The sequence below is a fragment of the Ursus arctos genome, unplaced genomic scaffold, assembly GCF_023065955.2.
Source record: "Ursus arctos isolate Adak ecotype North America unplaced genomic scaffold, UrsArc2.0 scaffold_9, whole genome shotgun sequence".
Taxonomy (NCBI): Eukaryota; Metazoa; Chordata; class Mammalia; order Carnivora; family Ursidae; genus Ursus; species Ursus arctos.
The window spans coordinates 79,867,761-79,894,806 of record NW_026623111.1 but is presented as its reverse complement, the minus strand read 5'-3'; the positions used below and the strand labels follow the sequence as shown (position 1 = coordinate 79,894,806).

Here is a 27,046-nt window from a genome sequence, read left to right as displayed (position 1 = left end):
AAGCTTATATACTTTTACTGAAGAAATTTAATCCTTCTTTCTATTAAGTCATTTAAATATTATCTTTCAGGAATAGCACTTCCTAGCTTTGTTCATTTACTAGTAGGCATAAATAGAGCTGCCTACTTGAAAGTCAGTGCTAGATAAAAACCTCTTTACTGACAAGCCCGTTGTCTATAATTGCCAATCTAATGATGAATATATGGACTTTTAGAATTAAATTTCAGTAGCATGCTTTCCTTGTTTTTAAAATATTAGAAGCAAAATAATCTTTCAAATTGTCCAAATTTAAGGAGTATCATAACCATAATAAGAAATGACTCACTTATTCCCCACTTAGATTTTTCTTAACCAAATTTTCCAGAAATATAAGAAGAGTTGTTTTGTTTTATTTTGTTTATTAATCCATTTGGTTCAATACCTTCTATTCTTTCTAGTCACTATGTCACTTTCAGCTTTTAAAACATTACAACCATTACACAGCCATAAAACAGAGTGGTCTTGTAAATGAGCTTTGCTACAAAAGAAAATGAGACTAACTGGAAACTCACCATGGTGCCGCTACTCCCTGAAAGATGGGTAAGATCACGAAAGCCATTTGGAGAGACTTCCGCTCTTAGAAAATGGCAGTTGTGGAGCACGAAACCAAGTCTATTTGATTCCAGCCTCAACGGCTTTCAATATATGATAGCATAGATTTGGATAAAAAGTGGAAAAAATAGAACAACTTTTCTCATGTTTTATTTATGGCTGTGTTGAGTACCGATACTTAGATCATCTGTCTAAATCTGGCAAAACATTCACGATATTTCTTAGGCAGACGCCATCTGGAATAGCTGCCATGCCTATTTCATGTTGTGTCCGTACAGTCTGTGGGCCACAGCCTGCTAAGCTTTTTTTTCTCCCTTATGTTACTTTATTTAATTAAAGAAAACATATAGAATAAGGTCTCATATGAAGCCCCCTACAGATGAGCATCTGAGACTTTATTCAAAGATTAAGTATCTTGTCCTAGTCACACAGGTGGCACGTTTTTAACAAAGCGAGATGGTGAAAGTGTAAGGAAAAGTAGTAAAAAAAAAAAGTATAGAATGTCAATGTACATGTAAAGGAGGAAGTTGGGAGAGCAAATTGGAAGAATCCACACATTGAATAGATAGTAAAGCTGATCCACGGAGATTGAATAATTAACTAAGAAGTCATAGTGCCTTGACTCGGGTCCATCAGGAGGAATACACATACAATCCAAAGAGCTAAGAAAAAGCAGTTATGAAACCAGGCAGTGTACTTAACCATCGTGCTCTACCGCCTCTTCTCAGGAATGAAATAACACATCCAGGAAAAAGCAAAAGGCCAGAACTGAGAGAATACTGTGACCACAGCTACCAAAGAGTTAAACAAAAACAAAAACAAAACCCACTCCAGAAGTATACAGATGGGAAGGAGCACTTCTAAGGCATAAATCTGTAACCCCCAGATCTGGTTATAGTAATGAAAGCCCATGTTTCAGGGTCTTAGAGGGAGTTCATTCGTTCTGAAAGCTGGGATCAGTATTTCGAAAAGTGAAGAGAACAATCATTCATTTACTAATAGTGTATCTAAGTATGTAAATCACCAAATTTATTTCTATTTGACCGAAGTTACATCAAGTTATAGTGTTCATCCAATACTCTTGATTCGTGACGACAGTGAAGGGCTTCGTGAACTTCATAAAGTAAAGAAATCCACATATCAGACAACCAGCCGATAGTTTCTGGGTCTGACCAAACTGGGACACATGAATAGAGTGATGACCAAATTTAATTAACCCTGTAAGTACTGTACATGCTTCTTATTGTTATTAGTCATTAGTGTCACAGCCATGACTGTGGCTTACATAATTCCATAACATTATTATGAATTTTTAGTAATTATGCATTTTGTTATAATATGGATTGATGCTGGAATGGAAAACTAGTGATAACAGTTGAAACAAATACATTCTTGTTTCATAAATTAAAATTCTTCCAGTAAACAAAATCTTGTAAGGCATTCAACCCAGGAAGGAAAAAAAAAAATCAAACAATAATTTTGATGGTGAGAACACTTATTTTTAGGACAAAAAAGTAAACATAAATTTCAATAATTTATTTTTCTATTGATTGGAGTACACTGTGTACATACCGTGGTGTTGTATTTGTTTGGTCCTTCGCTAACATAGCTTAAAAATGTAGACGATTCTAGTTTCTTTCCATCGGATTATAATTATAAACTGAGATTTAGTGGGGCGCCTGGGTGGCTCAGTCATTAAGCATCTGCCTTTGGCTCAGGGTGTGATCCCAGGGTCCTGGGATCGAGCCCCGCATCAGGCTCCTCTGCTGGGAGCCTGCTTCTTCCTCTCCCACTCCCCCTGCTTGTGTTCCCTCTCTCGCTGGCTGTCTCTCTCTCTGTCAAATAAATAAATAAAATCTTTAAAATAAATAAATAAATGAATAAATCAATAAATAAACTGAGATTTAGGGATTTAAGGGGTTTAGTACTGTATTGTTACTATTAGAATCTATAATATATTTCCCTTTTTTTAGTTGCCCTGTTGTATTTCTCATTGTCACTGGCAAACAGGTAGTTTATTTATCTTCATAAAACAGCATCTTAAATATAAAGTGTTTGAAATTATTGCTATTAATTTGCACTGGTGCTGTTATCACTTTGTGTTTAATTTCATAGCTTTATTTTTTTTTCTTTTAAAATTATTGAAATTTCATGGGGCGCCTGGGTGGCTCAGTCAGATAAGTGTCTGCCTTTGGCTCAAGTCATGATCTCAGGGTCCTGGGATGGAGCGCCACATGGAGCTCTGTGCTCAGCAGGGAGCCTGCTTCTCTTTCGCTCTGCCTCTTCTCTCTGCTTGTTCTCCCTCAAATAAATAAATAAAATCTTAAAAAAATAAATAAAATAAAATAATTGAAATTTCAGTATTTAGCAAATTTTGATTTTGGAGACTTGTCATTATTGTTTTTATACTATCAAAACCAGAATGCACTGGTTAAGAATTCATATTTTGTGAATTTATGGGACTTCATCAAGATTAAAAGTTTCTGCACATCCAAGGAAACAGTCAGAAAAACTAAGAGGCAGCCCACGGAATGGGAGAATATATTTGCAAATGACACTACAGATAAAGGACTGGTATCCAAGATCTACAAAGAACTTCTCAAACTCAATACACGAGAAACAAATAAACAAATCAAAAAATGGGCAGAAGATATGAACAGACACTTTTCCAATGAAGACATACAAATGGCTAACAGACACATGAAAAAATGTTCAAAATCATTAGCCATCAAGGAAATTCAAATCAAAACCACACTGAGATACCACCTTACGCCAGTTAGAATGGCAAAAATAGACAAGGCAAGAAACAACAATTGTTGGAGAGGATGTGGAGAAAGGGGATCCCTCCTACATTGTTGGTGGGAATGCAAGTTGGTACAGCCACTCTGGAAAACAGTGTGGAGGTCCCTTAAAAAGTTAAAAATTGAGCTACCCTATGATCCAGCCATTGCACTACTGGGTGTTTACCCCAAAGATACAGACGTAGTGAAGAGAAGGGCCATATGCACCCCAATGTTCATAGCAGCAATGTCCACAATAGCTAAATCGTGGAAGGAGCCGAGATGCCCTGCAACAGATGACTGGATTAAGAAGTTGTGGTCCATATATACAATGGAATATTACTCAGCAATCAGAAAGAATGAGTTCTCAACATTTGCTACAACATGGACGGCACTGGAGGAGATAATGCTTAGTGAAATAAGTCAAGCAGAGAAAGACAACTATCATATGATTTCTCTCATCTATGGAACATAAGAACTAGAATGATCAGTAGGGGAAGAAAGGGATAAAGAAAGGGGGGGTAATCAGAAGGGGGAATGAAACATGAAAGACTATGGACTATGAGAAACAAACTGAGGGCTACAGAGGGGAGGGGGGTGGGGGAATGGGATAGACCGGTGATGGGTAGTAAGGAGGGCACATATTGCATGGTGCACTGGGTGTTATACACAACTAATGAATCATCGAGCCTTACATCGAAAACCGGGGATGTACTGTATGGTGACTAACATAATATAATAAAAAATCATTATTAAAAAAAAAAAAAAAAGAATTCATATTTTGTGTTTTATAAAGTACCTAAGGCATAATTAAACATTTGACAAATAATATTTGCTATGGGGAAAATATTAATTATTTTGAAGTATACTTCTTTAGTGGATTAGACCCCTTTATTTTTTCTTGGTTAGTTTATTTTAAGGTTGATGAAGATTTTTGGAAATAAGTGAAGGCCATAATAAAGCTCACTTTTATTTCACTAATTGCCAGATTTCAGAAGCTTACACAGTCTGCTAATTAACTACGTATATTCAGGCCGGCTGGTTTGTACTTGAACTTATCATTCACGAAGGGTTACCTACTCCTGGATTATCAAGAGGGGGAAGCAGATATGTACTTATGGTTCCCACTGTATTTAACCCGTAGCAAAATCTCTACATGTAAGACCTTTCTCTGCAAAATTGTAAATTTTGGAAAAGAATTATGTTGTAGCTGACAGATTCAAAAATCAAACCAATAAGTTTAATAGATTAATCCCCTCATGCTGAGAATTCTATGTGTTAGTTCCTTAACATTAGAAATGTTATTGTCTTGGGAGAATGTGGCTATTACGGAAAAAATATTGGGTTGAAGTCAATTAAGCTGAAAGGACAGTGGCACTCTAATGGTGAAAATTGCTGGGTGATTCAGTAATGTCTTTTCTAAAAGAGAAATTACAAACTTAGTTTAGTATGAACTGGAAAAACTTGTATAAGAAGTTATTCCTCTTCATGCAAGTCTTCCAAGATGATAAAAGCCAGTGTTTTGGAGGAACTGAAAGGTCTTTTTAGAAAACTAGCGAATCAAGAATCCAAAGCACTTGACTTCTAAATCATGGTATTGATGCAATATTGAAATGCTAGTCCGTTAAGAATCTATTTTCCCCCTGCAATTTATCGTTTGACAGGTCTTTTTGTTTGTTTGTTTATCTGGTTGTCTGTCTTTAAAAACTCACTCCTCTGTCCCCAAGCATTCTAATTTGCGTAAGCTTTCTTTAACCTGGAATGCTATGACATTATAGAAGTTTTGCTTAGTGTCAGTAAGAAGTTGACCCAATGATGCTCTTTGATAGATTTTTTTTTAATATTGGAAAGAAAACAAGACCAAATGTGCAAGTATGAGCATTAATTCAAAATTATTTTAAGTAGTTTTACATGAAAGTATATATTTTATGTTGTATTTGTTAATGTGACTCCTTTTCAGGATGACAGTTTTTGTCAAAGTCCTTTTCAAACTATCAACTGTATAGCAATTATACGGGAACCTCATCCTAGTGTGTTCAGTACTGTCTACTGGTTACATTTTTTAATGTTGTAATTTGATTGCCAATGTGAACTTAGAAACAATGGAATTCTTTGAAAAAATAATTAAATTATAATATGGATATACTTATTTGCTGATTCACTAAGTTAATTATGACACGTGTACCTAATTGTACGTGTAATATGCACGTGGTTCTTGTACCGAACACCCATCCCTTCTAAATAGAGTTACCAGCTTATCTCTAGTCAGGAGATGCAAGTCAAGGGCTTGGTCATGGTCATGGTTATCTTTCCAGCTTGTCCTCCTCCTGCCTGAGATGATTTTCTCAAGAGCGTGTTTGTCCTCCATCTGCTGGCCATTATCTTCTTTACTTAGCAGCGTGCTGGGTTTAGGGACTCTTAGACTTGCCCTGCGACTGATTCATTGTCCAGTTTGTAGATTACAAGAACTTACTCAGCTAACTACAAAGAGTCCCTTGTTACCGCTCCAGCTGTTTATTGCTCTTTCTCTTTAGCACTTCTTTGCTGTAATATACAGACAGTAAAGTCTTGAACTTGTTTAATGACTCCCTAACTGCTATGCTGACCACTAATCTCCAAATAATTCCTCCTTTGTGGTGGGTGGTTTTACACACACACACACACGCACACACACGCACGTGCATGCACACACATGCAAACGCACAGACAGACATTTATATTTATATTTGTATGTACTTGAACCTCCCTCTAAGCCTGTGATTTCAAAGCTTAATTACTAGCTATCCAGAAATGATATTAGAAGTAAAAGGTATTCCCCTCCTTAAGAAATAAAGACATACCCTTTCTGTATGTTTTTTCAGTTTCCTACTTCGAAATTCTGTACTTTCCTTCCGGAGATTTAGATCAGAAGTTTGTACCACACATGTGTGAGAATCACTTCCAATAAAGCTTTATTTGTGATGTGTGAGAGTCATTGTGGGCAGGGAAGCAATATTAAAAGGCAATTACTTAAAAGTAATTGTTTGCTTAAGTATTACGTAGCACTTGTATTTCCTGATAGAAGATGAGAGAAAAGTAATAAACATGGAAGCATCACGGGAAGTTGGTCACTCTTTCACCATTTGGCTGTGCTGAGAATATTAGAATAGCCACATTCAAAATCAGTTAATCACCCATTTAGGGAAAGAACCAAGAAGATAATGACACCTTCTCACCAAATAGATTTAGCTGCTTAGTATACCTGAGCAGTATAAAAACTAATGGAGTCCTTCCTTCTCCAGTATAAAAAAAAGTAGGACCACAGCTCATAGGGAAAATAACCATCAGGTTGTGGTACATCAGGTTACTCGTGGGTAAGGGTATCAATGGTCCAGAAAAAAAAAAAAACCCTTTATGTTTTATTTCATCATCTTTGATGTGTTCATTTTATTAATGCCATAACTCTCTACATTTCTGATGGAAATATGTACAATTTTCCTAATAATCTATTGAAGACATAATATATATTTTGGGGGAATGTTTAGCCAGGTAAATGGATATTTTCATAGAGAGTAGGAGTGCTTTTATTACATGTATTGTGTTTCTATATTTTTGAAGCCTTTTCAATGTAATAGGCCTTTTGGTGCTGGCCCCTAGTTGAGCACTCTGTCCACCAGCAGTGTTCCATTGGGAATGAGAAGCAAATAATGGGAACCTATGGGAATGTGGGAAACAGGGCTATGTCGATGACGAAAGACCTTGCCTTGAAAATAAAACGGAACTTGTCAAAGCCTGGTTGTTTTGAAAGTGCTGTTAAAACCAAATGATGTTGACGATGAAAGGACCGAACTTGGTGGAGAATTGGAGACTGTGAGCAAACAAGAAGACAGCTTGCCTCATTAGCTGGCGTTTTTATACTGTTCAGGTATACCTAAGAGGATGGAAGGTGGGAGCCACAGGAGGGAAAGCTACCTGGCTGTACCTTTCACTTACCATCACGTAGCGGTAACCTTCCCTCTGCGTGGTGCCATGGCCCCACCCAATATCCTCTTGGGTGTAGCAGTCACTTTCATCGTGAAGTTTGGTATCAAAATAGTGAATGTTCCCAAATATTTGGGATAAGTCTCTTATCTTAAAACTGAAATGCACAAGACATAAGCAATAACTACATTCAAACACCAAAAGAAATTTTGTTCTTTGTTATCATTTTTCTTAGGTTCATCTCTTTCTCCTAGATTCGATCAAACAATCCCTTCAGTATTATCCTTTCCCATAACAGGAACTCCTACTCTCACAGCAACCTGGAATTAACACTGAAAGAAGTTGCCTTTCAAACATGTATCTCTCCCACATACAATCCCTCTGAGGGGAACCACACAAGCATGCAGAATGAGGGCTGAGGTGTGCCCACAAAAGCTCAGAAGTGTAGGTCTGTTCAGTCTTCCTGACTAGATAATACTCATCTAAGAGCTGGTTACAAATCTGTATCTCCGGAGACTCCAACTCAGGGCCCAGGGGTCTAGTTTCCAAACCTGTCCATGTGTTTCTGATGTAGAACCAGGTAAGGGAGCCACCATCAGATGCTTGGAGGTCGCACATTCAACCCCAGTCTTGCTGCACGCTGTTTTGAAATCTGTGACTCAAAGGCTTAAAACGAGCATCTCAGACAAGTTGAAGGCTTTTGGCTTGCACCAGAGCCAACTCTACAGACCTGTCATCCAACTCTGTCAATCCCAAGGGCATCTCAAAATCCCTGACTTCTCAGTTAATGGATTTCCAAATGAAGCACAGCGCAGGCTCAGTGGAAGAATCCTCGGGGAGCACATGTTTCCCACCTGCCTACTGGATGGGACGTGCCGTTCTTACCACTGGGGCTGCAGCGACCAAGTCTGACAAGTTATACAACCTCACAGAGGTTGTATTTCAATGGGAAAGATCAGGGAAGAAACGGCATGCAAATTACTAAGCTAGGTAATTCCTGATAGTGTTAAGTAGTATGAAGAAAGTAAAACAAATTAATAGGACGAAGAATGATTTTGGAGAGAGGCGGCTCCTTTATATAGAGTGCTCAAGAAAGACCCCTTTGCACCTGTGACTGGTGGGTGAAAAAGAGTCAGCCTGTGGAAATCCAAGGAAGAAAAAAAACTTGGGTTATTTAAGACAACAAAAACCCTCATCTAGTGAACAAGAGGGGGGAGAGGGAATGACATGGAGGTGGACTAAAATGGTTTTATCTTAAATGCATTGCAGCATAGAATGATAGCGTGCTTTGGCCTCCTAAGTTTCCTATTTGTTGATACATTCAGTCCATGAGCCCCTTAATGTTGGAGAAACAAACACGTCATATTCATCACTTAAGCATAAAATTATTTTAAAATAGTAAATACATATACATAGGTAAAACATATAAAATATCAAAGATATTATAACATCACAGTTGGCAGCAAAAGCTTTGAATTAGGCAGATCTGAATTTAAACCCCGGGTCATCCATATAGAACAGTGATCTTGCTTAGCCATATAATCTGTCTTAGCTACACTATTTCTTCATCTGTATAATGAAGATTATATATATATTTATATATTAGGGCTTTGGAAGTAGTAAATGAAATGATAAGTACTGAATAAGTGGTTTCTAAAAAGAGAGGCTGCATAGTTCTTTCAAGAATTTTGGTTTTAAAAGAGAAGGTGAGAAAGTTAAGAAATAGTATTTCCCAGTGATTTTTGGTACTATTTTACAGTTTTTTTTTTTAATTTCATATTTTTTGTCATTTTAACATCTGATATTATAAAAATGTTCTTTTATAATTTAAATTTAAAATGGAGGTTTTTTTCTTTTTCTTAGTGGTACATAAACTCTTGATGTGTTTTAAAATTGATGGCATTTTAGATTCAGTGAAATACAGTTTTTATGACATGTATCAACTTTCTTTTTCTTCAGGAGGTAATAGAGGGTAGAATTTATTTATTCAGACCTCAGTTATGTAGAGATAATTCCAAATTTCTGAACCTCTCGTTGCCGTATCTCTTATCTGTAAAGGGAAAACTCACCCCATGACATTGTTAGTATTAAATCAGAAAATGTGCATATATTTCTTAGCACAGGGTGTAGTGTAACATGGTTGAATGCACAGCAATACTAGTCATTATTATCTTTATTTTTACAGTTAATCTGTCAATTGGTAGATTTGGGTGCTAGAGCCATGTCCGCCATTAATTAACTTTGAAATCTCTGTCTCACTATCCTGTTTTGCAAAACAATGTTTTGGCTAAGATGAGCTCTAAATTCCTTCTGGCTCTAAAATTTTGTAATTTGTAATCTAATTCAGAATCATAATGTGACCATAAAATGAATTTTCTTTATTTCTTTCAGTTTGTGGGGACATCCATGGACAATTCTTTGACTTGATGAAGCTTTTTGAAGTGGGGGGATCTCCTGCCAACACTCGCTACCTCTTCTTGGGGGACTATGTTGACAGAGGGTACTTCAGTATCGAAGTAAGTCCGCAGCATTTCTTAGCTACTCGGGAATGGATCAACAATATCTTGGCAAACCACAAGTGGTAAATGTTACTGTCTTAAGGAAATTCGTAGTCTATAATAGAACTTTAATACACTCAATTCTTGGGGTATTGTGTATTCTATTTTCAGTTGATTCCCATATGCTTTTTAATACATAGAGATGCCAAGGAAATGGCTATTATTAAGATTGGCCTTTTATACCTTTTATATATTTGCACCTTTGCAAAAATTACATCATATTTTTACATTAGATAATTCTTTTTCCTGTTGACAGAACTAAACAAAGTTTTTTTTAAATAAGCAGGAATGTGTTCGCATGGCTATGCCTTATAATTGTGAGGCAGTAACTATCTTTGTAAATTGATAGCCAGGTGCATGTGTGTCTGTGTCCGTGTCCGTGTTTTTGCGTGTGAGTATGTGTGAGTACACTTACAGCTGCTGTGCTTGTCTTTTTTGGCACCTGTCATCTAACTAGGGCAATTTGTCAAACTCATTAATTAAAACAAAACAGATAACCTTTGGTAGAGGTTCTTCCTCAGCCTCCCACCTGCATCTGCTTCAGGTAAGTAGAAATTACATTCAGAATAAAGGCAAAGACCTCACTTCATTCACTCGTTTGTTTTTCCTGGTGCTTAACATGGTGGCTCAAACATAGAAAGCGTTCATCAGATACTTATTAAAAGAAATGATTTGATGGGACACCTGGGTGGTTCAGTTGGTTGGGAGCCTGACTCCTGATTTCAGCTTGGGTCATGGTCTCAGGGCCCTGAGATCAAGGCCTGCGTTCGGCTCCACCCTCAGTGGGGAGCCTGATTGAGGATTCTCTCTCCTCCCTCTGCCTCTTCCCCCACCCCCTCCCCACTTATGTGCATGCATGTGCTCTCCGTGTCTCTCTCTCTAATAAATAAATAAATCTTAAAAAAAAGAAATGATTTGAAACAAGAATGAGTGTTAAAGAAGCAGAGCTCATGCTATATATAGTACCTGACATCATATGTGTTTCAGAAAAAAAGCGTTTAAAAGGAAAAAAATTATTCTTAATTAAGAGAGAAGTCAACTTTATTAAAGTTTCACACCAACATCATATATTCATAATAATCATATAAAAAAGATTCTAGGTTTTTAAATTTTCATCATTTTATTTACTGTAGGAATATTTAATGTTGAAGAACATACCAGTCTTTAAACAGCTTTTGTTTTTAAAACTCATACCATTTTTTTTTTTTTGGTTATTCAATCTACCTTCAGTTGTTGAGTCTATATATAGAGAGAGAAACTATAATCATTGGCTATATATGTTATAAATATATATATAATATTTTCATCAATATATTAAGCCTTTCTGTATCCAAGGACCATACATTTCTTAATTATTCTTGATGATGAGGGAAGGAGGGATAGGTTTGGTATATAAATCCAAAAAGAGAAAGTAAATTTTTGGTGTTTCTTTGACTTAGTAGACTTAGTAGTACTGTATTATTGAACACATAAAATATATATGCACTATGATCAGAATTATAGAGAATCTGAAGAAATGTGTAGCCTTGCTGTCTAGAAAACTAAATCTATGTGAGAAAATATGACTATAAAAAGTTACATAGAATCAAAAGCCTAGAATAGGTGGTCATCCAGGATTCAATGAGTTGAATTATTAAAGCCTTGTGATAAAAGAAGTACAGAAAATGATTGCCATTGCAATATAGAAAAGTGGAGCAATTTTGAGAGCAGACATTACTGGAGAACCCTAAATCAAAGAAGTGAGATTAACTAGGAAGAAAATTGAAGCAAGAAAAGTACAGGGGAAGAAATGAGTAAATTCCATAAATCTCGTTCATAGGCTAACTTGACCAACTCGGTAGGGAAGGGCAATTGAATGCAAATTTTCTAAGACCTTTATATCCATTAGGGCTGATATCTGCCAAGACGAGATAACAACAAACTTGTTACATGGCGGTTTGAACAAGATAGAAGTTGATTTCTCTCTCCAGTAGAAGCTCACAGATAGGACTGCCCAGCTGGTGTGTCTCAGCACAGCGCCGGGGCCCACGCTCTTTCTACCTGGTTGCTCTGATGGATATGGGACGCGTGGGCTCATTCCAAAGCTGCCTTGTGACCCAAGACAGCTATACCAGCTTCAACCATCATGTCCCCTATTGCATTCGGCTAGAAGGAAAAGGAAAAAGAGAAGGGCATGTCCTCTCATTTATGCATGTTTCCTAGAAGTGGCACCATGACTTCAACTTGCATCCTATAGGCCAGAACTTGTTGCTGTGGCCATAGGTGATTTCAATATGTAGCCAGGTCGATAAAATACTGCAACAGGCAGAAAACAGAAATGGGGTGTAAAACGTTTCTTCTACTTTCCTTAAATGATGATTGTGTGGAATCTAAGTAAATACTTCAGAAAATCATTTGAGTGACTCTTAAATTCACCTTATTCATTTAACATGCAAAGTGCTTCTCTGTAAGATTCTGAGGATGAACGAAACAGGTGTGCTACTTTCCTTGAAGCTCACCTTCTTAGGGAAGGCCCAAGACTCTCCTATTGGGAGTGATTATTTATTGGCCAAAAGATGGAGTGCTATGTTGGAAATTTTTTTTTAATGGCGTAATTTTTGTGATTTTTAATAACTGAATTTGCCATCTTTTAAATCTAATCAAAGAAATAACACTATTTCCTATTAATTTACCAAAAAAGATAAAGCACTAAGTCATGTGCTCCTTGAGTAACAGTGGACACATTTGGACTCCTTTGTCTCACCAGCTCCATCTTCAGATAATATTATTTCTTAATCTGGTTGGTGTTTATTTACCTTTGGATTTTTACTTCCAGAGTTGAGACTTCTGAATCTCTGGCTTCAAATTACTCGAAATTTCCTAAATTTTCCCTAATTAGGAGCTTTTTAGAACTCTATTTCCTTAAATTAAAGAACTCGAGGAGCAATTATCACTAACTTGCTCTTCAACAGATTTCTTTTTCGTCTACAATTAATTTAGATATTTGAACTATGAAAGTTGCAATATTTTGTGTCAAATGCACCTTTTGAAATCCAAGCAAAGGATCAAAGATTGAACCCAGATGTGGATGACATAGCAAATGGATCAGGACATTTGAAAGTTCTCCGATGCATATATCAGAGTTCCCATCTTCACAAACAGCTCTTTAATTAAACTCTAAGTGTCTCCCGAGTACGCTCCAGGGACTTGCCACATGAATACGGAAATAACAAAAACGTGAAGGCCTCATCTATGAAAATGATCCATTTTGATTAGGCTGTGACCTTTGAGGGGCTTTGGGATGGCTCAGTGATATCATCATGTTTAAAATAGAACAGACGTTTCTATAAAATATATTTACCGAGAGTACTCTGGGGCTGTTAATTGTGGATTAAGGAAGCTTACATTGTTTGCATGCTGAAATGCTATTGTTTGCCTGGCATACGTGATCTCATTTATTCCTCATGGTTCTGCAAGGAACACGCCAATGTCTTCTTTTTGTGCGTGTGAAAACCAAAGCTCAGAGAAACTCACACACATAGGAAATGACAGTGCTGGGCTTCGAAGTCTGTGTTCTTTCCACTCCACCCCATGCCTTGGCCATGTTCACGAAGCGAACCACAAAAAATGCGCACATCAGTGATGCAGAAACGGATGCACACTTTCATATTCGCTCATGCATGTGCAAACATGCACACACAGCCCTCTCCCCCCCGCCGAATCTGAAGGTCCAGAATTGAACATAAAATATTCTCTTTGAGTGAGATACTGTCGGTTTAAGAGAATTCCCTTTCCAGCGTGGACTGTCCTAACAGCTTTCAAAAGGTTCTTGATTCCTCTCAATAATTCAGGGCTCCCCTGCAGGTATTTCTTCTTTGGCTGTCCTCTGGGCAAAGAGGAGCCACTTATGTTTAATTTTACCAAATCAGCTTTGAAGAGTAGGTTCAGATTTCATACGGTCTCTGCTGGGTAGTATTTCCAGGAAGTAGGTAATGTGCTGTGGGCAGTACACGGAGTTCATTTTCTGCACCCCTCCCCACCCCTTCCCACCACCTTTTCCTTCTGCCAAGATTAGAAATCATTCCCCACAAAATTAGCCCAAATAAAACAAGCAGGCTTTTGAGTAGTGATGAAAGAGGTAATTTTGTTTGGAGTAATAATTTGTCTCACACCAAATACCATCCTCTTTCTGATGATTGCATTATGCTACCTAATCTCTTTGATCAAGCGTACGTGTATATAGGGGTGCACGTCTGAGTGCATCCCTCCGAGAATGCAGAGAAAAACAGAATTGCAGACGGAGGCATGCCCAGCTGTTTCCTTCTAGTCACTTGCTCACGTTCTTTTTCTAGCCAGTCTGCACCATGCAGCCTGGCAACGAGCTTAGCTGTGAGCCAGCGTCTCCCCGTGCTGCTTCCATACAGGTCTCAGCCCAGGCCTCGAACACATTGAAGCATGAAGAGTTGTTGTGTTTCTTTGGTGTGAACTCACGGAGTAAAACGAACCACAGCAAGTCAGGCAACGTTCCGTGCTTCTGCCTGAGAATAACAAGCAAAGGGAACAGCAAGCGATGTTAGGTGACAGAGTGATGCCGCAGACAGGACGAAGAAATTGTTTGCTGTCTCCCCGCCACCGATGGTCTTTGTAGTGCATTGCTCTTGCTCCGCTGCTTGTCTGCTGCTTGTCAGACCAGGCAGGCAATGTCTGAGAGGAGCTGCATTTGACATTTCGGGAGTTTGGATCTTTTCCCAACCAGTGTACATCCTTCGCTTAATTGTCCCGTGACTGAGAGACGTCCCTTTTGATTGGAATGTATCACAGCTGGGAGAGTTATTTTGGAAGGCTGGTTGATATATATCTGAAGCTGTGTATTTGCTTTTTAACTTTCTCCCTCTTTCACATCTTTCTTTACTCTCCGATGCAAATTTTCGAGAATACTCATCATCACTATTATCAGTGAACCAATTAAACTAATGAAGAAAACGATATCCTTCACAAAATGATATACTTAGTGCTGCTTCGTTGGGGAAGATTGATAAATTAAATAGGAGAAAACCATGTTTATGATGGAAATTAATAAAAATATAGAGGATGCTCAGTTGTTCATATTTTAAAAGTAATTTTAAGTTGTAACTATTTAATTATTTCGAGGAACCCTGGAAAGACCGTCAAGGTCCGGTTGAAGGTCATTAGCACAAGGAATTTACATCTAGCCATGCGAAAGACCAATGTAACATGCCTCTCTGTTTCCCCCTTAACCAATTAATTCAGTGAACATTTTGTTCAAATTAGCCATCTCCTATCACGTAGATGAAAATAACCGATTATTTAACTAATTTGCATTTCATTGCTTATTAATTGTGATAATTTTTTTATAAGAGACTTTCCTTTTTAAAAATAATGTCAGGTTATGATTTCATTTCAGATCGACAGGGCTCCAGAATGTTAGAACTTTAGATGGCAGAACAGTTGCCAGCAAGACGGTGTTGTACTTGGCAGCCGTCTCCCACCAGATGTTGAGGGTGAAGGCTGGCAGGGCTCCGCTCTCCAGGCCACTCTTGCCCTTTCATTTACCATGCCACTTCTTCCAGATTGGCTGCATTTGTGGTTTTATTCAGCATTTGGGAAGATATTTTATTCTTGCCACAGGGGAGAAGGAAATAAAATGTGAAAACAGGACTCTTATTTTGAGGGTTTGTTGAGCCAAGAATTGGGAAATTGAGTTATGTTTTCTTTCTCTCTTTCTTTTTCCTTCTCCTTTTCTTTTCTTTCTTTCCTACCCTCCTTGTCTCCCTTCGGTGTTCCTGTCTTCCTCCTCATTTATAGGAAAAAGAGCTAGTATTTCTTAAACTCCCACTATATACTAGGTGCTTTATATCCATTAAATAACAAGGATATTAAATGTGTATTGAATCATTAAAAAGGTAAATACGTATGAAAAGCAGATCATAAAATATTTCTGTATCACCCTTTGAGGTTTCACTTACGAGCAAGCTACAAAAATTAAAACTAAAGGCGATAAAGCCATGTGCTAATGTCAAAACAGGATCTTTAACAGACGGCAAGAGAGAAAATATGGGTCCTAAAAAGTGATTCCTCTAGCATTTAGCTGGGGTTAGAAACTTGTGTTTTCTATTTTAGTTGGAGAGATAATAACTTTGCTTTAAGATTCTTACAGACAAAGCTAATCTGAAGAGCTCAGAATTGTGGTTACATTTCCAAAAGGTGATTGATTGGGAGGGGGCACAAGGGAGCCTTTTGTGTGCTGAAATGTAACTGGATTTGGTTAGTAGTGTCATGAGAATATACATATACACAGACTCGCTGACTGGCATATTTAAAATATGTGCACGTCATCGTATGTAAGTTATACTTCAGTAAAAACAACAACAAGAAAAAATCTTTTTTAAAAGCAGTTACAGTGTGGCCAAAACATACATTCTTTCTCAATATAAAAATAAAATATATTAGATATAACAGTTTGAGTAAGTAAATATAGTTCTTAAAAGGCCTTACATTCTCATCTTATTCCAAACTAGACATCCAAAGTTAACAACCAGTATGGAAGTGTGTGTGTGTGTTTCTTTAGTATTAAGGTACAACCTTACAAAGCTTAAATTAGGAGGAGTTCTCCCGTTGACATTAATAATGGTTTATAAGTATCTTCTCTGAAATGCGAAACAAATTTGAGTAATAACTACTTTTGTGAAACCATGTAAATGTACTCTGAAAACCAGATACATAGCAATCAGAGCCTCATTGAGCCACCATACTGATCACTGGGATAACAGGGAATCATGCACCATTGACAGATCATGACGCCTTAAGGATCACTTGTATAGACCATTTGGTCAACTGTTCAGAAATAGTAGTATCATCTGTCATGTGAACTTTAGCTAATAAGTATCATCAGAAATGATTATTAGAAAATTAATTAAAGTAACATATATATAAAATTGGATGCCAACCCATTATTTTTGTTTACTTCAATTATAATTTCATAGCTGGAGACAATACCTTACTTGAAAAACACAATAATACATACCTCCTTTGATAAATTAGTATTTTCTCCAGAACTTGGGCTGTATATTCAAACATGATCATTTCCACTCATCTAATAAATTATTATATAAGCTGACAGAGGTGATTATTCTTCACGGGCATCCCAACAAATGAATTACCAGCAGCTTTTCCCAGTGGACGTTATGCAGCATATTTACTATATGTTGGAAAGTTCTTTATAAAAATGTAAATGCTGTATGTTTTTTGGTTTCAGATTTTAGTAACCAGAATCAGACTTATCTCCGTATTTTTGTGGTTCTGTATCTTCTTAGCCTCACTTTTAGAACATAAACTTAATGAGGAAAAAAAAGAGCATACTTGTTTTCAAAGAGTGGTTTTCTCTTCCCTGTGGGTTCTTGATGAATGCCAGTGGAGGATAATTACATTGACCCCAGTTATCTAATGCACACTCTTGGAGGACTGTGTCAATGTAGGCTTATTCCAAACAGGGCGCGTTCAAAGTGGACCTTCATTTTTACACGAACTGCAATACCCAAGGAATTTGAGAGTTTCAAGGTTTATGAAATGTTTCTCGTAGTTATTATTAACAGCATGCGTAGTGAGATTCCCTGGCCTTCAGTTTAATTTATATGTAAAACAAAAAAACTTAAGGCTTTATATACCTAAGGCATTGAAATAAAAGACAAGGTGATGAGGGAGAAGAAGCCTAGTGAAGGAGAGAACATAATAGAAAACAGAGACGTAGGGCACCTGGCTGGCTCAGTTGTGCTCCTGACTCTCGATCTCAGGGTTGTAAGTTCAAGCCACACAGTGGGTGTAGAGATTACTTAAAAAACAAAATCTTTAAAAAAAAAAAAAAGAAAGAAAGAAAAAGGAAAGAAATTAGTCAGCCTAAAAGCCTGGTGGCACCGTTTGCTTCCAAATTTTGTCTTGACTTTCCTTCCCAATTCTCCTGTTTCTGTCCCTGTTTGTTTGTTTTTAATAATTTGTTTTATAAAGGGAGGTGTCTTTATTTATTAATTGCTAATCACATTTCTTCTCATACTTGTACACCAGTGTATTTTGTGTGTGTCTTCATTCAGACTTCTTCCAGTAGACCCTGTAAAGTCCATTGTTTTCTTGCGGTGCATAGATCCTCGGTGCATGCATATAAACCTTGGCTTTGTACTAAAGTAATGTTTTCTGTTTGATTGTTAATATCCTCCTTTATAAGGCCTAGCCTTTTGGGGACCTTTGGTCATAGTCACACGTTAGTTCATGTCTTCCTCACATGCGAGCAATGGGATCCTTAAGTATAATGAGAAAATATTTATTCTTATGTTATTCTTATTTTTTTCAGTGTGTGCTGTATTTGTGGGCCTTGAAAATTCTTTACCCCAAAACACTGTTTTTACTTCGCGGAAATCATGAATGTAGACATCTAACAGAGTATTTCACATTTAAACAAGAATGTAAGTATACTTCAACCTTCTTCCGTTACCGCCATCCGTGCTAGTCATTTGAATTCATACCAAGAGCACATGATGATTTCCATTGCTTAAAAGTCAAAAACTTAAAAAATGACACTATTTTATTCTGTATCATTCCATATTTCTTTCTAAGCATGGACAATGAGGAGAATTCAGAATTTCTTTTTAAAGTATAAATTTTCTATAAAGTGATCTGAAAATTTGAATTAATATTTGATGTAATTTGTCCTAAGAAACAATGATTAACTTAGTTTTTAAAAATAGCCAGAATACTACTATTCAGGGGAATAATTTTACCCTTTCATCTCAAATCACTCAAGAAAAGCAGATGGAGGGCAAATTCAACTGTGCCTCTTTGGGACTGTATAGATTTACAAGCCTCTAGTGGATTTTATAAAATTAGAGATGACGTCTTCCTTTAGACATAAATACTAGGAGTGAGGAGTACTTCATGTACATTTCATTTTCCTCCTCTGTTAATTTTCCCTATTGTCCAGTGGAAAAAAATTTCTGTCATTTAGCCCTATATTCAGTGGAGTACAGAGACTTTTCTTCGAATATTAGATACAAGTCAGTAAGGGAAAAGCGACGTGCAGTGATACAGAAACAACTTTAGAAAATTTCTTGCCATCTCCTGTTCTGTAAGATCATTTAGCAAAATTAGCCAGCTTTACAGCCATGTTTCTGTTGGTCTCCTAGTTGTTTGTACGTCTAATTTTTGAGATACATCTGCAGATCAATAGCAAGGATATATACCAAAGTTCTGTCCTCTGCTATATAAATGTTACTAAAACTGTAAAATATGGATGAACAACGAAAATGTAAAACAGTAGATCTAAAGATTAATAATACAGGTATTCCGTGCCTTTTGAAAGTATGTCTTATGTCACTTTGCTGTTATGAAAACCTACATTAGTACCTGTTATTGCTAACCAAAAGAAATCCAAAGAGAATTTTTGCTTTTAGGAAGAAAGGTGAAAAACAAAAATAGTGGTCAGTGTTATACTTGCAGCGAGCACTTCTAGAGGCAATGCTCAGCCTGAGCCATGAGTCGCCCCGCCAAGTCCCTTCCCCGGGAACTACACTCAGCACTCACCATCAAGCCGCCCGAGCTTTGAACTCTGTCCGCGAGCATCCGTGCTTTATCTCCATTTATTTTATGCATCGGTTACAAGTAGTGTCTTAGGATATCAGAAAAGCCTAAGACGTTCTTTTTTGGATCTGGGAACGCCCCCAGATTTTTCCATGTAAATTAATGGTAATTGCTTCGGCTTAAAAAGGTTTCATAGGGACAGTAGACTTTCAGATAGCGGGGGAAACCTGTGATCTACTTCTTCAAAACGTGTAACTTATTTAATCATGTTTTGAACTTAGCTATGTGTAGTTCCAGGCTAGTGGTAGGATTCTGGGAAGGAAACATTTAAAAAAAAAAAACAAAACTGTTTCAAGGAAATGATCCTCGCTATGAAATCATGAGTCAATTATTTGTTTTTGAATCATGTTTTGAAAGGTAAAATAAAGTATTCAGAACGCGTATATGACGCCTGTATGGATGCCTTTGACTGCCTGCCCCTGGCTGCTCTGATGAACCAACAGTTCCTGTGTGTCCACGGGGGTTTATCTCCAGAGATTAACACTTTAGATGACATCAGGAAAGTAAGTTCTGTCATCTCAAAGTCTCATCATTCTGTGCACTTCATTAATAAACCAGAGACATGAATGTCCCTGTCTTTTTCACCAAGTTTATCCTTTTGAATTATAAGGATTTAAAGTTGTCACGCATCTCTTCTTTGCATTCACTTCTGTCAGAAAGAAAGATATATTTTTACTTGGAAGAGTTTTTATCTTGAAAACCTCAGGGTTCATTTTACCATGTGACATGTGTCATTGAAATGTATAATATTTGATTGCTAAAAAATAGATGCCTTTTCATTTCCCCTTGGCTGGTGTTAAGCAACCCATTGTATATTCATAGCCTATTAAGCTAGAAAATGTTGCTTTCCTCTGGGGAAAATATCACAAGTTGACCTTTAAAGTATGTCCATATTATCATTTTTTTAAACATCTATTATTTTCACAGTTTAACACTTTAAAGCAACAATCTGATAAAAGCAGTGGTGATATCCTATTAACTGTATTGAATGGCTAAGTGAAAGTTTATTTTTTTGAGGTTTTTTAACTTAATTTAACATTGACTATTAACTGTCATTTTAGCCAGCAAAAAGATGAGTTAGGTTGAATATGGAAGTATCTTTTTCTTGAGACTATGTGATAATATGAGATAGTTTTACGTAGTAGAAGAGACAATCTTTGACTTTATTATTAGTAGTATTATTAAATTATTATTGGTTTGCTCAATATTCTTTGAAAAGTTCCCTGGCTTTTAAAGAAAAACTATATTTAGGGAAATAAAACATTCAAATTCTACCTTAATACTCTCTCATTAATGTCCAGGTTGTCAAGTGTAAAAATAGTACAGTATTTAGTTTCCCATTAGAAAGGAGATGCATGATTTTTATTTTTAAAATCAAACAGAAGTACATCAAATAAACCTTTGCTTCCTGCTCTGTGAGTTTGTGTCTTTTTTTAAAAGACACCACTACCCATCTATTTCTAGAGTTTTGTAGCACACAGAGCATTGGTATTTGTTCTCTGTTTAAAGTACGAGAAAAACGTGACTGAATTGTAGTCATGGAGTTGAAGGAGAGAGAGTGATTCATTTTCTGTATGAGTTTTGTAATCTGATGGACTTTTGTAATATCATCTGAACTCTTATCATAAATTAAGTAAATTTTAAAACCATCACCCACTGTCCCCAGAACTTACTTTCTGACATGTTTCAGATATTCTATTCAATTTTCAAATATGTCATTAAGCTCTAACCTTAGCCATAAAATGATTTTTAGGTTTGCATTTTGCCCTATGTCAGTTAGAGTTTCCACCACACTTAACTTTATTTAATTTTGTAGTCGTTTCTTCTTCCTGTTGGTGGTATTAATTTTAGAATGCACTTTGTAGCTTTTCCAGAATTTCTGTATTCTGGTTGCTTTACCAAACGTTTAGCTGGGAATTCATAGTAATCAGAAAAACTCCCCTCCTTTGCTGTTCTACCCTTAATAATAAGTTCTTCTTTCTTAGAAAGAAATTCTGTATTTTTATGAACAAACATTATTTTTCTTGGAGGCATTATTCCAAAAGCATAAATTATTTAAGTCTCTTAAACAAGTCTAAGTTTGCAATGAATATTTTATGGATAACATAATAGTTGAAATATAGAGGGTCTTGGCTTATTGAAGTTTTTCATTGAGTGTTGAAAATGTGAGATATTGCTTCATTCTTTCTAGATATTGGTAAAAAATGGTGTGTAGCAAAACCATTATTTATGTCACCTTTTATGTCTCAGGAAAAAGAATTTGATCGGCTGCCAGGCTTATATATTCACCTTTCCCTATGGGTTTTTGAAAAATATTAAAGTATTGAAAATGAAGAATATCAGTTCTTAATAGGTTTTCATAGCTCTTGTATGCTTTTTTTCAAGAGACTATAATGTCTGCTAACTTCACCCAAGATTCTTTAATTGCAGTTAAGTCAGGATAAACTACAGGAAAGTGATAGTGTTATAAAATTGTTGGTGAAATGTCATTTCCAGTTATTATATTGCTCTTGCTTTCTAAATACACCTTTTAAAATTGAAATATGACCTTGCTAAACATTTATAGCTGGAAAATGGATTTCATATGAGGGTTTGGGTGAAACTATAAAGCTTAGAATTGTGAGCTGAAGAATGACCGGCTAGGTTTGGGTTTATTTTACTGCTTATCATTCCTCTTGGTTTGTAACTACTAAGATAAACTACAACAGGCCTGTACTCTAATTCAAAACTTAGATAGCCCCTAATAGTGTATTCACCAGAATGTCGTTCCGCGAGTGGCTGCTCTTAAAATGAAAGCCGTTTGTTCTCAAAGTCATATCGTTCATTATAAACACCATACGTTGTTCTCCATCCAGATTTCTAAACCTCAGTTTAATGGAGGCAGTAATAGAAATTTCCCCAAAGATAAAACAACATAAAAGCTTGTCCTCAAGAAGTGAAACACAGAGTCACATGAGCTGGTAATGACTAAAATACTCAGATCGATCAAGTAAGTCAGGAGCAGAGAAAGCAAAGATAACAAGTAAACTAGGAGACAGGAAAAGAGAAGCAAAGAGTAGGAATTAAAGAAACAAGAGGGAGGTAAAGAGTGAGATGGAGACAGGTAATGAAATGAAGAGGCTCATCCAAAGGACGAAGGGAAACCTGGAAGAGAGAGAGGAAGCATGGAGGAATGGGGAGGAAGGGAGGCAGAAGAGCAAACAGGAAGAGAGCGAGGGGGCTGCCCTGACCAGGCACTGAGCTGGGGAGGAAGTCAGGGACTGCAAGGACACTGCGACTTTCTGAATTCCAAGCTTCCAAAGATTAGTATTTTGCTCTCTGTCTTCTATTTTTCTTAGTTAGACCGATTCAAAGAACCACCTGCTTATGGACCTATGTGTGATATCCTGTGGTCAGACCCGCTGGAGGATTTTGGAAACGAGAAGACTCAGGAACATTTCACTCACAACACAGTCAGGGGGTGTTCGTACTTCTACAGGTGAGGACGGACGGCTCGCCCTCGGGAGCATGCTTGGTTCATCGATGCCCTAAGTTAAGAGTTCATGGGTGTGTTTATGATGTTTATATAACTTCTCTAGGACACAAGGCTAAGTGAAGGTTTCTCTGTGCAAGCCTGGTTCGGATGGGTTCTTAGCGCTCGCAAAAGGAAAAGATAAATAAAACATTTGTATAAATACACAGATATAATATTTGTGAAGAACAGAAAAGGCATAAAAGAAGCATGTGGTATCAGGGTGGCGAGGCAGCCAAAGAAGATAGTAGAATTTAGTAGAAAATGTGTTCTGTTTCAAGGACTGTAGGAAAAAAATTCAATGCCAGCCTTGAATTTTCATTCAATTATATAATCACTTAAAACATTTTTTACCCGTTGTCATAACTTACATCTGGAAAACAATTTTAAATCCGCTAATTAAGTGATAGTGAAGTTACTCTTAAATTTTCTTAAGTTTATTAGACTTCCTGGGTGAATTAAAATTAGCAGTTAATTTATTTTTAGCACTTTGACAAGCCACTTTGCAAAACTGTGACAGTATTTTTTATATTAGCCAGTGTAGGGGAATCTGCCCCATCCATGACGTTTCAGAGCACCTCAGAAGGAAATCGGCGACACAGTTGGGTTTTTGCGTCCCCATGATTTTCGTGGTGTCTCAGTGCAGTTATTGCCTCTGCGTTTGATTAGTCAACGTTTCACTAGGTTCTCTTAGCATCAGACATACAGTTAATGCGACAGTGGCCAGACAGGAGAAGGAGGTTGTGGAGAAATCGAGAATGTTAAATCTATAATACATCATCTTGAAAGAAAACAAAACAAAACTTACAAACCGCATGTGATGTGCCCTGAAGTTGATGCTTAATTCCAGCCCCGGCAGGGGAGCAGCTGGGAAGGCTGGGGGCTCCGACACAGGCACTTATCTTCCGTCTCGAGAGCGAGCAGCCATCAGCCTTCTACGTAACATTGATCAAGTTTGTTCAGTGGTGGAACATTTTGTTCCATATCTGAAGTTTCCCTCACAGGCGAGCAGGTTTCCTTTTATGTATCTGTTGAAGTCATTGAGAAATTAGTTTGTCAACAGAAAGTCTTGTATACTGTCAAGCATCCTTCAGAGAATACTTTTTGTTATAAATATTAATAAAGTGGTTTGCTCCGAGCTTATTTATCAGAAAGGTTACAATTCATTCCTGTGTTTTAGAAATTTGGGCACCCGGTCAAATGAGTCTCTTTTGGGTGAAATGAAGAAGCATGGTAAAATCATTTCTGCAAAGCCTAAGGTTTCTTTTCAGTAATGAATGTGGAAGCAATATTTTACTAAATATGCTAAAAGTTTTAATGGAAAGGTGAATATTGTTGAAATAGATCAAAGCAAGGTTTTCGATTTTTAAAATCTGGTGTTAGATCCCTCGTCATACCATGAGTGTTTAAATTGCTTCCTTGATACCACTGAGGCGTGCTTCAATATCACAGTAGCAAGCAAAAGCCAGACCTCTTCATTCTGATGTTGAGGCCCATTGATCTCTCTTCATTCACAGTGTAGATGACTTTCTTCTAGTAGTTTTCTGCTTCAGCTGTTCAAAGAAATCAGATGTTAAATGAGGTCTGTACTGAGCGTACATAAAGTTATGGTATTTGTTGCTTTGTCAATATAGACACAGATGTGTTTACATCAGAGATAAAGTCCATCAACTAGATAATTAGAGGATTAGGCATGTTTTCCCACTTTTGTTCTCAACAAAGTGGTTATTTAACTCCTCTCATTGGAGGTTCTCTGGTATCTGTAGCCCATGACAGATCCTGACTGAATCTGCAGCCTGTAGACTCTGATGAACGGTAAAGCGATCTGGATTCTGTTTGATCTAAGGAGGGGAGATAGGACTCTTTCTCTTAGAGCTTTTTGGTTCTTTTGTCTTTAGTTCCCTTGAGGCTTTATAAAGCTGATCTAGAGGGGCACACGGGGGAGCACTGCAATTGGCTGAGGAACTCGCTGACAGCCACCTGTTCGAGTTCTTGGCGGTTATTTCGATCGGCGCCTCCCAGTTTTATTTGACACGTTTAGATAGAGTCTGCGTATTTAATTTGCTGTGCCACCCTTGCCTCATCTAACATACTGTCTGGGCCATGACGTAAATAAAATGAAGTTCTGCAGAAAGAGCTTCAGTAAGAATGCATGAAGACTGCCTTGAGTTAGAGAAGAGACAGTGTGATGCGGGCGGAGGGCGGGGGGAAGGAATCCTCTGCTCCGGCCCCAGTGCTACCATTACCTTTGTGACCTTAGACGGGAGTTTGGGAACTCAATTGCCTGTAATGTCCAGGCAGGACTGGAGATACTTGAAACAGGCCAAGCCTCACACTGTAAAAGTGTGTGAGGATCCTGACAAATTGGAGGTAAAAATTTCATTTTCATGTAGACCAAACAAAACTGTTGGCTGGATTTGGTGCTTGGGTTGGCAGTTGTGTGTCTGCCTTGGATGAATCACGTAAGCTTTGTGTTCTAGGTTTAGCTTACATCAAAAGGAGGGAGTTACATCAGACATTCTGAAGTTCCTCTAAACTCTGAGACTTACAGAACATTTTGACAACCATTTTAAAAGCGTTTTTGAAGCTGCAAATTGTGGCTCACTCAAATCCCTGCCAGTCTCTTCATCAGCGATCAGCCGTGTGTCTGCTCGTCGCCTGCAGCCCCCTTCTCTTCTGAAGCTGTCACTCCTGCCAACCCCTTCCACCTGCAAATCATCCGGTTCCTTCTTCTCCCGTGTCCCAATTGTCCTCTACCTATCCAGCAGATCCCTGCCTCTTCTGCTGCCCTTTCTTGGTTGTCCTCCTGCTTTGGACATCTTTTTCTTTACACTTTTCCCTGGAGCCTCACCTCTTGCCTTAGCTTCCCTGTAAACTGTATAAACTCTGTGGTTTAATGACCAGATCTAGCCCCTTCATCTATTTATCTTTCCTGAGCTGGACTTTTCTATTTCCAGGTGGCTGCTGGAAGTTTTTTTATCTTAGATGCCCCATGGTCACCTTAACTTCAACTCACCTTGCCTGAAAAGAGTTATGGTTTACTTCCGCACTGGGGATTCCTCCTAGTCTCACCGTTTAACAGTTCTATCAGGAGTCATGTAGACAGGCAGGTATCTTCACTTGCTCTTTTTGCATTGAGATCACCACCAGTCAGTCATCACATCTTATTGACTCTTTCTTAAAAATATCACCAGCACCTAAACTACTCTGCCTTCCCTTCTTCCCACTCTGAGTTCAAGACTTTCATTTTTAGTTCATTGAAATCACATCTAAATTTCACAATGTCCTTCCCACTCCCTTCCCCAAATTGTACGGTTTCCTTAATGGGTATCCTTTTGAGAATTCATTCCCTCATTAAGTTATTTAATAAACATTAGTTGGGCACCTATTATATATGCCTTCCCTGAGGCTTTACAGATACGCAGAGTACCTGCCTTGGAGGGAGAGTGCCTTTGAGTGGCAAAGACCCATACGCTATGACAAATAAAATTCAAGGTGAGAAATGCTGTGAGAAATGTGGAGATTACCACACACACACCCATGCACGCGGACGTCCCCACGTACACAGCCATACACACACAGCGTTGGGGGGCCTAACCCAAACAGGGATGGATTGGAGTTTAAGGGACAGCACGTGGTAGAAGTGTTATTAGATCTGAGTCTTAAAGGATGAACAGGACATACCCCACTAGTGTCATTTGGGAAGGCTCTTTGTAGGCAGGGAAAGTGGTGTCAACGAAAATATGATGGAAGACAACACATCTAGAAAAATGACCATCCGAATGGTCCCCTTTTACCTTTCATCCCAAATTAGAGTCAGCTGCTTCAGTATACACTAAAGCTGAACATACATAGAACTAAGCTATTCTACTTTTATTTTATATCCACTAGAAATGTGCACAGCTTTGCACCCAAAAGGTTGCTCATGGTAGTCATATTCGTAAGAGCCAAGAAATGGAAACAACCCAGATATCTATCTAGCTAAGAGAATGAACAGTAAATTGTAGTGTATCTATACACCT

At 37.6% G+C, this 27,046-nt stretch overlaps 1 protein-coding gene across 4 annotated transcripts in view; it reads left to right on the top strand.

Moving 5' to 3' along the window:
* PPP3CA (protein phosphatase 3 catalytic subunit alpha) overlaps positions 1 to 27,046 on the top strand; it is a 307,186-nt gene that overhangs the window by 217,901 nt on the left and 62,239 nt on the right. For all 4 annotated transcript variants that reach the window (XM_026509653.4, XM_026509652.4, XM_057309724.1 and 1 more), the window contains exons 3-6: positions 9,723 to 9,847; positions 18,231 to 18,342; positions 19,871 to 20,016; positions 22,852 to 22,991. In XM_026509653.4, coding sequence (XP_026365438.1) covers positions 9,723 to 9,847; positions 18,231 to 18,342; positions 19,871 to 20,016; positions 22,852 to 22,991 — 523 coding nt within the window. The remainder of the gene's footprint in view (positions 1 to 9,722; positions 9,848 to 18,230; positions 18,343 to 19,870; positions 20,017 to 22,851; positions 22,992 to 27,046) is intronic.